This window comes from Toxotes jaculatrix, chromosome 11 (genome assembly GCF_017976425.1).
Source record: "Toxotes jaculatrix isolate fToxJac2 chromosome 11, fToxJac2.pri, whole genome shotgun sequence".
Classification (NCBI taxonomy): domain Eukaryota; kingdom Metazoa; phylum Chordata; class Actinopteri; family Toxotidae; genus Toxotes; species Toxotes jaculatrix.
The window spans coordinates 21830501-21847566 of record NC_054404.1 but is presented as its reverse complement, the minus strand read 5'-3'; the positions used below and the strand labels follow the sequence as shown (position 1 = coordinate 21847566).

General features: G+C 40.8%; 1 protein-coding gene across 4 annotated transcripts in view; it reads right to left on the bottom strand.

Moving 5' to 3' along the window:
* LOC121189265 (regulating synaptic membrane exocytosis protein 1-like) overlaps positions 1 to 17066 on the bottom strand; it is an 84750-nt gene that overhangs the window by 32422 nt on the left and 35262 nt on the right. For all 4 annotated transcript variants that reach the window (XM_041049218.1, XM_041049216.1, XM_041049217.1 and 1 more), the window contains exons 5-6: positions 6982 to 7253; positions 2728 to 3428 (exon numbers count right to left, since the gene is read on the bottom strand). In XM_041049218.1, coding sequence (XP_040905152.1) covers positions 2728 to 3428; positions 6982 to 7253 — 973 coding nt within the window. The remainder of the gene's footprint in view (positions 1 to 2727; positions 3429 to 6981; positions 7254 to 17066) is intronic.

Below are 17066 nucleotides of genomic sequence, written 5' to 3'. Positions count from 1 at the left end.
TAGGATCTACAGTGCTGTGACTGACTGCATATTTGAGTGTGTGTGTGTGTGTGTGTTTTCCTGCACTGATCTTACAATGATTTACATGCCTGGACGCTCCTCGGCTGCCAGCAACCACATCTTGGAGCTGACCCGGTCTCAGTCTCAAGCTAAAAAAGGAAGCAGTGTCTTGCTGCCACAACGGTGTGTTTAAAACCTGGCCTGACAGGACACTCTCATACTAAACCTCCACTTGATCGATGCCACAGTGTCTGGTCTGGGGCCAGGCTGGTGCTGCATGCACCCTCTTTTCCACCGAATACACTGCACTTTAGCGATGTCAGCTTCCAGTGACAGTGAAGCCATAATGTAGCACGAGCATGGCTACAGTCAGATGCATTGTGTTTATTAAATGTGGTCAAGGTCAAAGTTTGTTGTATAGTTAGTAAATAAAGAACAGAGTAGCCCTGCACATTTTAGAATGTGTTTAAAACAGCACATTGTTCACTTTGCTTCACATATACTGATAGCAATAATAACATCATTTAGTGTGCAAAGTAATAGATGAGATACTGACTGGCTGACGATCCCATTCCTAAAGGTACCCAAAGGTTTATGCTACCAGAGTTTTTCAAAATAATGTCTCAACATCCAAGAACAACTGATTTCTGTGTCATTTTCTGTTTGATTTGAGCACATTTGTAATAACTTTCAAACCATGCTGAAAACATGCTATCACGTCATTTCAAACTGACCTTGTCCCTGACTACAGTGCCTCTTCCAGCTGACAAATTATAAATTCTGGGGGCTTGTGACAGTTTCGCTCCAAGTTATAAACTTTTACAGGCTTTTTAAGATTTAAGGGCACAAAGGGAAACCGTTCACTCGACTAACAGTCAAAAACTTCAGGAGTTGTATGAGCTTTTCATTATCACTTTGTTACCAGGAAAGGAAAAGACTATGACCTAATTCAGTGACACAGCCCAGCTCCAGCTAGCATTGTACCAAACCTACAACAGGGCTGGACCAGTGGTTATGAGATGCTACGAACTCAAGAATAAAAGAATAGTAGAATATTCTTTGACTTCAAAGCAGTGAGCCCAAGTGCTTTGGAAGTGATAACAGTAAAGTGACTTAACCCAGCTTGGACATGACATGGTTAGAGTGTAAACAGTAGTGTGTTCTCAGGCTTGGGGACATTGTTGGCTATGTAAGGCTACACAAGGTCAACACTGGGATCAGCCGGGGTCAAACTGTCCCATCACACACACTAAAAATCACACACACACACACACACACACGTAAGCACAGTGTGCGATTATCCCCCTCAGGGTCAAGCTGAAAACAATACAATATGACACAAAGGCAAACGTTCAGATACACTGAGTAGCTGCTCACTTTGTCATTCAGCCTGCCAGCTACAGCCCGCTGCATGCACTGTACACTAAAGTTAGAGCATGTGTCGGGAGGTGCAGAGTCCCTACAAACACAGCCAGATGACAAATATCAAATGCCGCATTTAGAAAGTTGATAAGATGCTAATGTTCTCAAATAGTCTGGTGTGTAATACCACACTGCAATATAGACTTTAAGAACAAGCAGGATATAAAGTTAGAACATGCACCAGGTTATATCAGAGCAGCCTTACCTGTTCTGATCACTGAACACAGAGTTAATGCAGAGAGGTGTCTCCAAATTCACAGAGTCTGAATGAAGACGGCAGACTGAGACTAAAGAGCCCTCTACACTTCTTACATTCATATCCCATGATACAGTGTGTTCAAGTGGGAGTGTTCAAATACACACACGCATGCACGTGCACACACACAAAATGCAATGCCTCATACCTCATACAGAGCAATAATTAGCATAACTCTACAAAATAAATTGTATTATATCATTATTCCCTTAAATTAAAACTATTACTACACAGAGTCCTGGCTGAAGAGGTTTGTAAATGGCTTGAGAACTGTAAATTCTATGTTAGTGGGGTGTGTTTTTTACTATCCCTCATCCTAACGACCTCATCAGGGTGATTTACACAGTATACTGTAGTTGTAGGAGACACTCTGTGGCTGGGTGCCTTGAGGATTGTAATAAAGTAAAAAAAAAAAATTAAATCAAGGCTACAGTTAACATGATGTCCCCCAGGGGTCACTCTTTGAGCCATGCATTAACCTCAGGTAATTTCAGAAAGTGCCCAATGCAGCTGTTTGACTAATTCTTTGTTTGCTTGTTTGCTGATTGCATGCATTTGCTTCAGTTCTTTTTTTACATGTCAGTATCATCACCATGTACATAAAATAATATCAAAATAATAAGGAACCTATCTACATGTTAATGGCTGCCTTCTTTGCAGTGTTATATTAATTCTGCCACCTCCCTACAAGTTATCTAAACTTGCAAGTGAGTGTACAGTGATAGTATATTATTTATACAGCCTGAGTATTTTGGCATCAAATGTAAAAAAATGTGATTTGAACATGTGATATGAGGGATGTAAGTTGTTATTAAGATTTTTAGTGCTGACTTGTAGTTAAAGTACCAGCAGTAGCAGTGTAAGAAAAGTAGCGCTGAGACAGATCATGTCCTCAGATTTTCCCCAAATCAAATTGCCTCAGATATCTCATGTGATGGATGAATAAGCCAATGAACTGACTTTCCATACTCTTACTGAAATTAAACCTTCGCTGAAATCAACAACCATTTTCTCCTGAAAGGAAAGTGATGATTGATGTTGTCTCTAACCTCTCTCGCTGACACTTTCAATCTCAGCATCCTCACAGCTGCTGTACTCAGGCGTGGTCCCTCCTTCCTCCTCTGAACTGCTGATGCTGGTTTGTCTCTTCCCTCCGGCCCCCAGCCCTCGTTTCGATTTGTAGGGCCTTGGTGGCGGCGGACGCAGAGATTCCGATTGGTCAGAGCTTAGCGAATCGTTGCGCAGCATGCTCTCAGCCTTCTCCCGTTTGGTCCGCCTCACTACAGGTCCCTGGCCGGGGGCTGAGCCAGGTCCCGAACCAGGAGGCTCTCTGAGTTCAGGGGGAGGGGCTTGCTGAGCAAGGGTGTGTTCATGCGGCCCACCAACCCCACCCACCGTTCTCTGACCAGGCCGAACACCATCCCCAAGCTCCCCTACTACGCCCATGCCACGACCCCCCTGCACGGGCACAGGGTGTCCTCGACCTCCAGGAGGGACCAGCCCTGCTTGGCAAGGGGCGGCACCGTTGTGGTCCGTGTGGCGGTAGCCCCCCTCCTCTGTCCGTCTTACTCCGCCACCTCCTCCCACAGGATCATGCTCTAGAGAGCGTCCCTTTGTCAGCCGCCGGCTTTCCCTGCGCTCCCTCGACTCCCCCCGGAGGTCCCGGTCCATGGAAACCTGGGTCTGCAGCCTGGGCTGGCCTGGCCGCCGCTCTCCCCGACCGGCTCCTCCACCTCCCCGTCCATTTCTCCTGGGGTATGATCAATATGGGGACAGAGAAGTAAAGAAAAGAATAGGTGAGAGTTGTTGAAAAACAAGGTCTTGCATTTCAGGCACATTGATCATTGGATACTGTATTTACATGCCTGGAGAATTGTTTTGTAAGAGTAAACTCCCAAAGTCCTTTTTCAGAGACCTTCAGAGAACTCTACATTAATACCATATTTACCTTTCACTGGTCATGAAAACAGACTGTGTGTATTGCAGTGTCACAGATGCTAGCTTTACTACAGCTATCACTCTGTCTTCTGAAAAATATTCTACAATATATTCTATATATTCTCAGTTACATTAACTGTATATATATATTTTATTTATTTATTTATGTATGTATGTGCAATTGTCTACTCCTGTATATATTGTATTTCTTTCCCAAGTTTATTTTTCCTTTATAGAGGAAGTGTATTTATTCCTCCTTGTGACTGCTGCTACAAATGAATTTCCCCACAGGATTAATAAAGTATCTCTTAATCTTAAACTTAATCTTAATATATATTCTTACAATGACAGTGTTAAGAAGGTACCAGGTGATGTTAACCATGATTACTACCTGAGTTTAGTGTGTAGTCTACATACTCATACTTGTGCAAGGAGGAAACTGAATGGATCCCCAGAAGGATTTAACCTCTGGGGGGAATTTCATCTCATGCCAAACAATCCAATTTAGTCTACGGTGGTCTATGAGGGTCTTCAGTGAGTAATCAATTATCAATTGTCAATCAATTGATGTGTCAGTTGACATAGCTGATTAAGCGATTACTTGTTTCAGCAAGTTATTGCCTCTGATTTTTAGAACAGCACTTGTGGCATACAGAAGTGGAAGGTAAATAATTTAGCTAATGTGGCTGAGTATATGTTATGTGAAAGACCACACTGCATGTGACTGCTTTTAGCTTCTGCTTCCCTTATAACTATTTACTTAACAAATAACACTGGTATGATTTTGCATCTGTTACCATTTCATTGTTAATATTAGTGTCCAACAATAGAAAGTCACGAGGGAAAACACATTCTACTACCCAGTGTTTTGGACCTAACTGCATTCTTCCATTACACTCAGGCCGACACAGGAAACAGCAACACAGACTGCTTTCTTAAGAGCCATCATACACCACTGTATAAAGGAAGCAAGTGATGAATGCAGGAGATAAATCTCAAATGAACAAACATTAACATATTTCACAAGCGAGAGAGGACATGGGTTAAAGGGACACTCCAACGATTTCACACATCAAGACCACTCTACTTGTGAGAACAGTTGTACATTCATGTCCTCTGTGGCTCTGGGGGAGTTTTCTAAGGTCTAATAGCCCTGACGATGTCACAGTGATGTCACTGGGGTTATATCAGATTTGGACTAATTCCATTTAATTTAATGTTATAATGTCAGCTATAATATATTCTTTCTCTTCTTCTTTAAAAGGCACTAATTGTTCTTCTTAAGTTAGCAGTGTGTTTTCAAGCTACTTTTCTAATAGGACGTGTTACAGAATACGACGGCTCTCAACCAGGTATGTAGAGAAGTTATGAGTCATTCTTTAGTTTAAAGGAAACTGTGACTACCTTTTCCTTTTCTCCAAAACTGAGATGGTCTGACAGAGAGGCCCGTGTGTGAAGCCTTTTCTCATTGTTTTTGAAAATTTTTGGACCTTTAAACCTTTTGCTTGAGTTCAGAAGATGTTTTTTCACTCCAGTATACAGAGGGTGACAATTTGAAGCTGAATCATGTACTTTTCCTTAAACAGTCACAGTCAAGTGTTAAGGACTCTTGACTGACATGAATGTGATGGCAATTTTACCTGTCGATCTCTGTGACACTTCTAAAATAGAACTTATTCAGATTGAATGCCACCTTCAGAAAATATGCAGACACCTGTGGCAACCCAAAACTGAGGTAAGGTGCATCCTGTCTGCTTCAGCTAATCTTGAGATTTGTCTAAAACTTGATCAAATTAAATACATGTCTGGTTCCGATAAGATCGCTGCTCTGTTGTGCACAGAGCAAAGCAGAAGTAACAGTGTAACAGGCTGTTAATGCTACACACCACAAAGTCGACTGTGACGGAGGTAGAGACAGGTGATTGAAGCAGAAGGCAGCACAAGGCCAGACAGCACGAGGCAGAGCAGTGCGGCTGGTTTCCGCTGGCGGCTCTGGTGTTGGCAGCACTGTCAGCGGGCCGGCAGAACAGACGCTGAGCTATGACCACAACACCAACTTTTATTTTCTTTGATTGTCCATCCTATTTGATGAACAACATGAGAGTCATGTACCAGAGAAAGGTGTGGGGCTGCCGTGCAGGGAAGTGAATAATAAACGGAATTTCTCCTTTTTGTATATGAGGTGTAATGAAGAACAGGCATCAGTAAAAATGTTGAGTGTGTATAAAAAAACAAAAAACATGAACCAATGAAACCACGAGCCTGACTAGTTAACCGAGGATGACAACACCCCACCCCCTGACTTAGGGGCAACCCTGACTTTTTTTGCAGCTATAAGCAGATTGTTAATTTCCCTTTTTCCTAATTTCCATTTTCTGCAATGCCTTGTGGGACAACAGAGTGAAGAAAGTAAAAAATCAAGCAGTTTTTAGTCTGCATACTGACTTTTTGAGTTCATTTATTGTTTTTGGGTTTTGCAGTGTGAATACACAACAGACGGTGTGGGGCAGGCATGAATTTATAGAAAGAACATGGCTATTCATACCAACGCTCTTCTTTCACATCGGACACAGAAGAGAAAGTTAAACTATAGAGAGATTTTTTTACCTCATGTGGAAGAATTCTGCATGTAACTAACTCCTGAACAGTTTCACTATACAATCACCTGCAAATCTAGGTGACTTGTAAAGAGGTGACAGTGGTGATAAAGCAGCCATTAACATGCAGGTAGGTTGCTTATTATCTATCTGTGTTATTATGTATTATTATAAAGCATCAGTTAGAAGTGCCGACTCCGAGTCAACAGCCATAGAGACTGCAGCAAAAGATAACCACAATATTGATCGGACCAGCACTCTATCCCTGTGTTTTCATTTATGCCAACTGCATGAATGATTATCCAGCAAACCTCTTCACATACAGCAAAAGAGTGAATATGAATTAAACTATAGTTCCAACTTAAAGTCTTTTCTCTGCTTATGCACAGCTGGACATTAGGCGGCACAATAAGCAATTAAAAAAAACTGACAAAACTGACAAGGGAGCAAATATCCCTCACACTCACTCATGATCATTTATTTAGGCTTCAGTTACAAAAAGCTCATCAGTGATGCTGTGAGAAATCAGAAAATACTCTTCTTCTTTTAAATTCATCCCACTCCCCATCGAGTACAACTGCACAACCATCGTAGCTCTTTGTGGAAATGCGCTGTTATGTCTGAACAGATATAATGTAACAGACACTGATCTCCCTGTGTCACTATAGTAAAACTTTTCTTTAATTTCTTTAGTTTGTTCCCATCTGTTAAATATTCTGTCTTTATTTTGTCATTTAGCACAAGTTCTACAAAGCTGCTTCATCTTACGTGTCTCGTGGTGGTTCGCTACGTGACCGTGCATCGGTGCCAGGTGTGGTCCCGGGTGCACTGGGTCGGTTGGGGTCTTGGATTGCGGTGGTGGAGCCTGGGGGTGCTTGGGAGCGGGATCGGAGCTTCTTATCCCCAGGCGTTTGGCACACAGACGGCTCACTGACAGCTGATCCCAGGCCAGCAGGTTTTCCAGACGGACCAGTGAACCACTCGCCCGGCTTGGTGAGGATCTCCTGCTGCTTCCGGCAGTTATTACACACCCAGATCACCTAAGACAGAGGCGCATAGGTAGGGATAACAATCACGGCCATACAACATGTCTAGGTTTTCAGTATTACTTTATCCACTGATAAAGCCGACAGTTTGTCATCATACTGTTTCTGTACAAACAGATCAGATAATATATGGCACATATTTACATGAGCTTGCAAAAGAGCTTAAAGCAGCTAACATACACAGTATCACAACTAGAGACCACCTTGCGATGGGATCACACCAGCTACGATACCAAAGTGGAGTGTATGGTGCAATGGATCACACACGGGGAAACAGGTGAACTACGCAAGACTTATTTAGTATGCCTATGCCATGTGGTGCCATGTGATACCGTTTTACCTAATGCAGCAGAGTGGACAGGAATGATTTAGATTGAGATACAGTGATTTGCAACTTAAAATGAACATGAGCCAGGGGTGAAAAATGGGGGGCGGGGGCTTGCTTGGACCACGCCTATCTTAAAATTCTGCCTTATCTTCAAATATTTTCAAACTCTGCCTTGTTTTGATCTCAACTACACACCTGTAAAGTTTCATGACTGTATCCTGCACAGTTTCACAGACAAAGCCTGCCAAAGTACTCAAAGCCAGGCAGTGTGGCAGTTCCCACTACAGTAGGCATCCCCAGGACCACAGTTTGCCATGATCACACACACACACACACTCACAAGGTAAAACAATACCAGCCACGCTGTTGCGGCTGGTAATAATGTGTCTGACAGGAAGAAACTAACTCTTCACCGCAGCCAGTGAAAACCATCTTGGCCAACTACTTTGCCAAGCACTAATCTGCAGCCCAGCTTCAGTCCTAGTGACTGTCAAACAGGAAATGGAACAATGCACTTCCTAAAGAGCTGCACTGCTGCCAATGAGTGGTCCAGAAAAAGGCTTTTATGGAAGCTTTTTAAGATCAACATCATGGCAGTTATACCAGTGAGCAGCTTGGCTTCCACTGTGGGCTGCTTCTGGCCTCCAAATGGAGAACACAAAGCCAAGTGAATAATGAAAGGATATTCAACTCACTGCCAAAATAATATCTCCCGTCTCCTTTCTGTTTGTCCCATCACACATATGCACACCGACTATACATTGGCTGTGTTTGCACACTACAGCTGAGCGTGTCTGCATTCTCACATGACACACTTCAGATTTTGCTCTGTCATCAGTGTGTGTGCAAAAAGATGCACGTGAATTACATAACCATCTGCAGGTGTAACATATATCTGATGTCGATACATTTTGACAGTGACAACAAATGAGATGAGAAGAAACAACAGATTTTACAATATGTCTGTGCCTCCCTGAAAGTCACACGTTTCTCTTTCCCTCTCAGAAAACTGGATTCACAGTCAGGACCTGTTATTTTAGAACATTTTTCACTTTCTTGGTACTGGTTTTAACTGCCAAAGTTACAACTTATTAAAAAAAAATATATGAATGAAATGTGTACTATACAGATAGAGCATTTGATGCTGTCAGGACTCAACAGTTGTTGATACTCCACTTTTTTTCTTTTTCTAGAGCTTTCAAACGCACCTCACCATCTTATTCTCCACCAGATGCAGTTTGCTCATTTGTCAAGAATTTATTATGTTCAATAAAAACAAACTGCACAAACAGAGCAGGACTGTGACATGCAGTTCATCCAGAAAAACTGTTAACTGGACTGGTGTTAAGATTTTCTTTTTTTTACCAGTGAAACCTGTTGGTAAGACATTTGGTCAGTAATTAATTTTTCCCTTCTATGGTTATAATTGGTTCCATTACATTGGTTTTTACTGTTTTCTGTGTTTTTGGGTGATTTGTTCATGTGGTCAGTGATACTGTCCCAAACTGCAGGGCTTTTGTGGTCAAGCAAAAGCAAAGACATTGATTTATCAAGGACATGTTGACTGAAAACACAGTATGATGGTCAGATATACTGCAAGATTGAGGCCCAGAGCAGTGTTAGCTTAACTTTAAGGTTTTTTGTTACATTAACATTTATATTAAAATGTCTAAACAAAAAAGACAAAGACATGCAACACTGAAGAGAAGCCAAAAACCCAACTACAATATCAAGTATTTACAATACTTTTTATGAAAATGTACTGTATTGGTTAAGTCAAAATTTGACAGCTTCAAAGATACAGTAACTGAAATGCAATAGAAAAAACAAATGTCCTCAGAGACTGTCCTTGTGCACGTTTCATCAACATCACCGTCAGTTCATATCAATAAAGGATGTGGGTTACATCCGAGAATAGATACGAGGATTCATCCAGAAAGACAGAGCGGAGCATGAATGCCAGCAGAGTGAGCACAGCCATAGTCATGGTCCTGTGTTGTGATCAGAGTCAGAATGAGGAAGAGGGGATGACAGAGGAAATGAGGCTGGGCAGGAAATAGAGACTGGGAGAGGATGGAGGAGGAGAGCGAGGGGAGGTTAGAGTCAGTCCCTCTCCTCCAGCCACCAGGGTTCTCATTACTCCTGAACACTCCCCAATGACTCTTTAAAGCGAGCTAAAATAAAACACTCTGGCATCGGCCATCTCTCTCCCCCTTCTCTCTTCCTCGTATCATCTCTCTCTCTCTCTCTCTCTCTCTCTCTCTCTCTCTCTCTCTCCTCTTCCTCCTCCTCTTCCTCTCTCTCACCCCCCTTTCCTTTCCATTTATCCCTCCTCCAGATTGCTTTTGATTAAAGCTACAAAAGCCGAAGAGAAAACAGCTTTACACCAACACAGCTATATTTATCCTGCCAAACACCCCAGCACCACCAGGGAGAGAGGGAGAATGTGTGCTCAAACAACACACACACAAACACACAGCAAAGAAAGCAAAACACTGCCTCATGTGGGACATTATAGCTTTGGTGAGCACATGCACCAATCTGTGATTTTCTGCAGCCAGACCAGTGAGGTGGACGTCTGCCCGATCGACACTGCAGTGCTGGTCCACTTGAACATACATGTACAGACAGGTAGTGATATATTGTCTGTCTGGAATATTGCTGTTGTACAGTGCTGCTATTATTGGAAAGTTTTGTCTCAAAATTCACCTGCTCATAACAATTTTAACAGAGAAAAAAGTTTGAGCATTTCCATGACTAAAAGTACTAAATGAGCAAGTTTGAACACTTCTGGAAAAGTGTTATAAATACTATGACATGCTCCACATTTTTCAATTCTACTGTACGACAAAAAAAGCTGATGCTGGAACATAATTAAAGATGGAAGTAATAAGTATTTTCTTTAGTGATTACTATGTCATTTTTAATTACTTAATAAATCAGTTGTGTGATCTTTAAATTACTAGTTTTGATTAACCCAAAGTATGAAGCTTAAAAATTTACCATACAGAGAAAAGCAACAAATTCTCATATTTGAAAAGCTGGAACCATCAAATGTTAGTAACTTTTTTACTTTTCTAATTTAGCTTGACTAATAACCTCAGCAAATGAATTTTCTGTCGATCAACTAATCAATTCATTGTTTCTGTTGTAACTACTCAGATTTGCTCAAGCACAACTTTACTTTACTTTACTTTACTTTGACCAGGAAAAGCACAGGTATAAATAATAAAATTAATGATCTGAATTCCATTTTGTTGCTTCAGTTTCAGGGTTCCAGGACGCATCGTTAATGTTACTGGTAACGTTATTAGTAATAATTGTGCTTTACCCTTCATGTCAGGTTAAAATGTCTGCTGTGACAAAGGGTACAGTAATTTGTAACAGCACCAGTGAGACCAGCTACAGCTTTCAATTTAATAACACATCAGTGTGTTTATAATAGCACATTGAAAGACTCCATTTTAAATAATTGCTTTTGATGAAGTTTGTTTACAAAAGCTAAATTTTATTTCTTACTCTCTACTTGAGTAAGTCTTCAGAGTACTTATTCCCACAGCTGGTGGTCAAGTATGTACATGTCAAAACCATAGGTCAAAACCCAAAGGCAGAGTTAATCTGGAACCGGTGAAACACATCAGGGAGCGCGGAAGTGCGGAAAAACACAAAGATAGGAAATAACACAACAACTTATACACAGGGAGTGCAACTTCAAAATAAAACAGGAAACACTGAACAGAAAAAAAAAAGAAACCAGCAAAGAGTCATAAAAGTTTGCATGATTTCTTCTATGTGGTTTGTTTGTTTCTTTTCATTTTTTTTTTGGCATAAATTGTCAAACCTAGACTGGATGGTTTCTCATCCAGAGCTGCTGGACTAACAGTTACTTACAGGCAGCTGGCACACATGAAAACGCATGTGTGCTGTATTTTACTGACATCCCATTATATTACAGGACTTCTGATATATATTTTTTCTTCTAATATTAATGCTCAGTTACTCTAGTCACTAGCATACCAAGCTGCCCACATGTAAAGTGGTCTAACATAAATAACCTCTAGTTATTGAGTTACATTCAATCCTTGTTTGGTTTGCGTTTGGTTAGGTTTATTAACACTGTTTTCACTGTGGGGGATAAACATGCTTTTCTTGTACACTCACTTTATACATAAAAGCTTTATAATTTATTTATTCCAAAAGTATTTATGTATATACCATGCCAAGATATTAGTCAACACTTAAATCAATTAAACACCCCACTCAAAGCTTTCATTCTCTGAAATGTGCTGTAGTATTCTGAAATTAACAAAAATCAAGTAATTTCATCTTATTTCTGTTTAATTTTACCCACACAAATATTGCAGAGGAAAAAAAGTTGCTGCCATGGAAGGCAAACTTTAAGGCCTATATGATATTTTTTAGCTTTAAAATTCACTGCTTCAAATGAACACAAACCAAACATCAACATTAAGATTCAGTTATTCTGGTTGTAGATAGGTTTGTTAAACCAATTAAATTAAATCAACTAAGAATAAATCAGTTCTGATCAAAGTATAACAAGTGAGATTTGCCAGTTGAAATACACCATGCAGGTAGACTGTCTCACTGGTCACTTTTCTTATTGCTGCACCCCTTCCTAAGCACATTTCACTCCCTGCTGGAGCAGTTATTGCGTTTCACCTTTGTGAGACGTTGTTAGAAATTGTTGATACCGCAGAACAAATGGCCAGCGTTGTGGAGATATGGAGCAGTGAGCTGTTATTTTATAAGAGACTCACTTAATCCCATAGTAATCCCTGTATTAGATCACACTCTGATGGTGAAACAAGCGCCGAAGAGGAGGAACCGTAGGCAGCCAGAGAGCAGCCTGACAGCTAGCTGACACACACACACACACACACACACACACACACACACACACACACACACACACACACACACACACACACACACACACACACAGAAATACATACACACACATAAAGGATGGACATACTGCACATACAGGCTGCCTCTGCATACTCACACAAAAGCATTTGCACAATCAAATATATGCACATGAGCAGCGGTGCACACATGTAGATACAAATGCCTGCTCTCATCCATACATACATACACATACACACACACACACACACAAACTGCAACAACAGCAGCAGTGTGTCACATGACCACAGTAAGACCCCCCCTGAGATGAGTTTGTGAGTGAAGGAGAGAGCCAGAAAGAGAGAATAGCTTCTCCACAGATGGAAACTAGGACACCAAACCCCTGTGTGTGTTTGTTTTGCGTTATACTGCATCTGTGTGTGTCCATCTGTGTGTGTGTGTGTGTGTGTCGAGGAGCAGAAGTCTGTATCCGCATGTGTGCATCATTGCTCATGTGTATATGGTGCGTGATACAGTGTAACGATGAATAATCCAGTGTTGGAATCTTGGAATTTGTGTAGTTAGGTCTTTGTTTCCTGGACAGAATGGGCCATTTGTGTATCTACACACTGTACAGTATGTGAAATGGGTGAACTCAGTGTGAGACAGAGGTTCAATTCCCAATGCACAATCTTCACTGGTGCCTACGCTCATATGTTCACCTCTACTGTTTTGGGGTTGAGACAGTTTGTGAGACATAGATCTAACAGAGGAAAACTTTGGACTGTTTGTGTGTGCGTTTTAAGTAATTTGGAGGAACTGACCCTTTAAGGAAAGAGGAAAGAGGTCCACAGTGTGCAATTCACCTCAGTGTAGCACCACCAAGCCCCAATACACAATAATACAACACTCCAAATGTTAAAGCACATCACTCGATATGCTCACAATGGAAATAATATCTTTGCATTTCCCGAATTTATGATTTAGCCTGCATTTCCTGTCTGTATGTAATGACTGGACTATCAACAACCACAGTAAATTCTGTGTGTATTTCATTTTCACAATCTGTTGCCATATTTTTTTTACTATTTACTTTAATGATTAGAAAGGATTATGCTGCAAATACTCTGAGATTTTGCATTTCAGAAACAAAACTGAAAACTCCTTGTGACAATAAGAAGTTGACATGATGGAGTAAGATCTTATGCTGCTCAAAAGGAAAGAGAGTTTGGACTTTAAATTAAAATATAAATGTCTTGACAGAGCTGATGGGTTTAAGCATCCATCCTGAGGATGGCTCCTATATTTACACAGTTAATTTTGGAATCTCTTTGTAATACCCTACCTGTAGGAAACTCCCTGTTGGGAGATTTAAGACTGTCATTATGTCTTTTTGCAAACACTTTTTATTATTTTGGCTAGGAAGTGTGGACAGCCAAAGTCAAGGATTGGGTTGCACCAGCTATTCCGTAACCCATTACATATCCATATAAGGTTTGAACATGAAGTCCGTCTTAAATTCTTACTATTCAGTTTCAACCTAGTGATTTACTAAATCAGGTTGTACCATTAAAACTTCAGAAATATCTTAGCTAGTAATGTGTAAATCAGTTGCTAGGAAACACCCAATCAGGAGAAATGAACTAAATAAGAAACACAAGCTAGCATAACTTCCAAGAATAGTAGTTTTATAGGTGCAAGAGATATATCTTTTGTAAATTATAGGTATTGCTGTGTCTGTTTTATTTATGTCTGGAGACATGCAGAAGTGTGTTTCACATAGTTAGCAGTGGTCACACAGTTTAGAATGACAGGGAAATATCTGATTATGCTAACCTTACCTGTCATTTACTCATTAAGTCAAATGTTATTAGCGTAATGTTTCATGATTTTAGGTATGTTGTAACTGGCTTTGTGAAATGAAATAAAATCTTCAAGATTGACATTATTATTAAACATCAAGATTCAGGTCAGATATGTTGACCATGCTCCTTATCTCTTTTATTCTTCACTCTAAATATGTCATATATTAGCAAGCTAACGTTTAGCTACACAACTGTTACACCTGACAGTTAGTGGGTGAAAATATTTAGTATCAGGTACATAATCATCTAACTCTCAGGGAGAAAGTGAAGAGAAACATATTTTCCAAACCTTACAGTGTGCACTAAACATACTGTTATGCAAGACCATTGACCATCAGCTTTGCTGCTATCACCACAGAACAGGCTAAAACATACCAAACACCTGTCACCTGGCAGGTGAGAAAAAAATACCACATTTAGCCCAGGAAGGGGTTGGGGCAGGAGGGAGGAGGGGCGGGACCAGGAAGTAACATCAGCCAATGACAGCTTGACGTATGGCACCAGCAGCATGCGAGGAGTGTGCCGTAACCAAGGGCGTCTATAAATCCCGTGCTAAGGATGAAAGACTGCCACAAAGGAGATTTGTGTCCACAGCAGCTAATGAGGTACTATATCAGCACAGTCCAGCACCCACAGCAAAATACACACACATACACAAGCACACATCCATATACAGTACACACGCACAGAAAGCCCATACACAAATAAGTGCATTTGCAGGCACCCAGGTGCATTGTATTTGTGCAGTAACACACAGAAGACTAGTCTTACAAGCAAGCATGGTGTTGTACATGATGGGCTACACACACTTTCTATCACCCACACATAGAGTATACGCATAAACTCAGGGGCCATATCTAGAGTTAAATAGGAGTGTGTTAATATTTCATTGTGTTTTGGAACTGACCCACCCCAATCACCAGCAAATCAGCCAATTTTACACATCCAAACACACACAAACACACACACACACACACACACACACACACACACACACACACACACACACACACACACACACACACACACACACACACACACACACACACACACACACAAACACATTCTATGAACCTAGTACCTTGTGGTAGTGCAGTTGAGGAGAGTCATGATGCTGCACTTCTCTTTTTCACCACTAAATGTCTCTAGTTAGCAAACCTAACACATAAAAGTCCGCCTGTGTGAGTGACAGCTTGAGGTGTATGAGAGTGAGAGGGAGAGAGATGTATATAAAGAGTGAAAAGTGTGTGTATGTGTGTGTTTAGTATTCACTTTTTTAAAGTGAAGGTTTAGCCAGTCTCTGTCTGCTGCACATCACAGGACTAAAACTAAGAATAATGTTTATTGTTTAAAGATATTTACAGTAACTGAGGCACAAAACTGATCTGTGTGCATTGTGTACTTTATATAACAAGGTTTAAAAGGATCAAAACATAATTCCTCAACTGAAGGTGACCTCTTCAACTCTGCCGGAGATCAAGAATACTCTGTTTAAAGTCTAAAGTCATCAGGGTTATAGTGGCTTGCATTTAGTGACAACAAATGTGTAAAAGAAAGAATGTATCACAAAGTGGGGGTGTGTAGATTTACAAGACAGGGGGTGTGGGGATCTAAACACACTATAGAGTTTCATTACAGGAAGTGTAGGATGCAACCTTTTTGCAGCTTGACCCACACAGTAACCCTAACACAATGTCTACACAGCCCACATAGTGAAGGCAGCATGTTAGCAGAGCAGCAACATCTTGAGTCCGTTCCATCAGTGTAGGTAATGAGTGTAAGTCACCCACATTTAGCAGCGCTCAGAGCCCAACACACAATCACTGTAGTTAAATGTGTAAAAATGGAAGAAAACAGCCCTGGTTACGATTACGCATTATGCACATACTGCAAGTGAAAAGTGAGCCGCCAATGTTCTATCAGATGTATATAAGACAAATGACTGAAAACACAGAGGAAACGCCTCCTGTGTAGACACACTGTAATGACTTAAAGTCAGGGTACCACAGCCGCAGCGACACTGAATTTGACCTTTTTTTAAGCTGTCTCTCCTGAGGCCCCAAACACAATGGAAGGGTAAGTCTTAATCACTGGAATATCCATTTAAATAATAATGGATTTCACAAAGTTTCCAAAGATACCAAATTCTGTCTGTCTGACTAAACTGTGTGTCCACACACAGTTTAGTCAGACAGACAAAACTGTGTGTCCACAATGATGCACAACACATACACTCATGAAGAATGTGCAAACTGCAATGGTGCAGACAATAAAAGATGGAGTCTTCAGTTTAAATATTTCCCTGAGTGTACAGTAAGTGTTTTATGGCTTTAATGCAGAACTAGCAGAGAAAGCACATATATGTACATACTGTCAATATGTTTGTGTTTTAGAAAATAATCAAAATGAGTGTGTGGTAACTCTAAAACAAAATTGTGTCTATTGATTGACATATACACACTATCTTGTGTTTTTACCCCATCCACCTACAATTAGTAACTACTTTTTAACCTTTAGTAACCCATGGTTCATTCCAGATAGACCTTCAGTTTACTGATGAAAGATGAGGGTGAATTAGTGTTTATGTGCAGAATGTATGTACGCACACAAGCATGTGAATGTGCCTTCTTTGTGACTGTGACAGCCATGCACCTGTCACCTGGCACAGGAGTGTGCGCCCTACAGTCTGTGCAGATAAACAGTGTACAGTGACTGTGTGTGTATGTGTGTCAGCTTGCTTTCATAAGG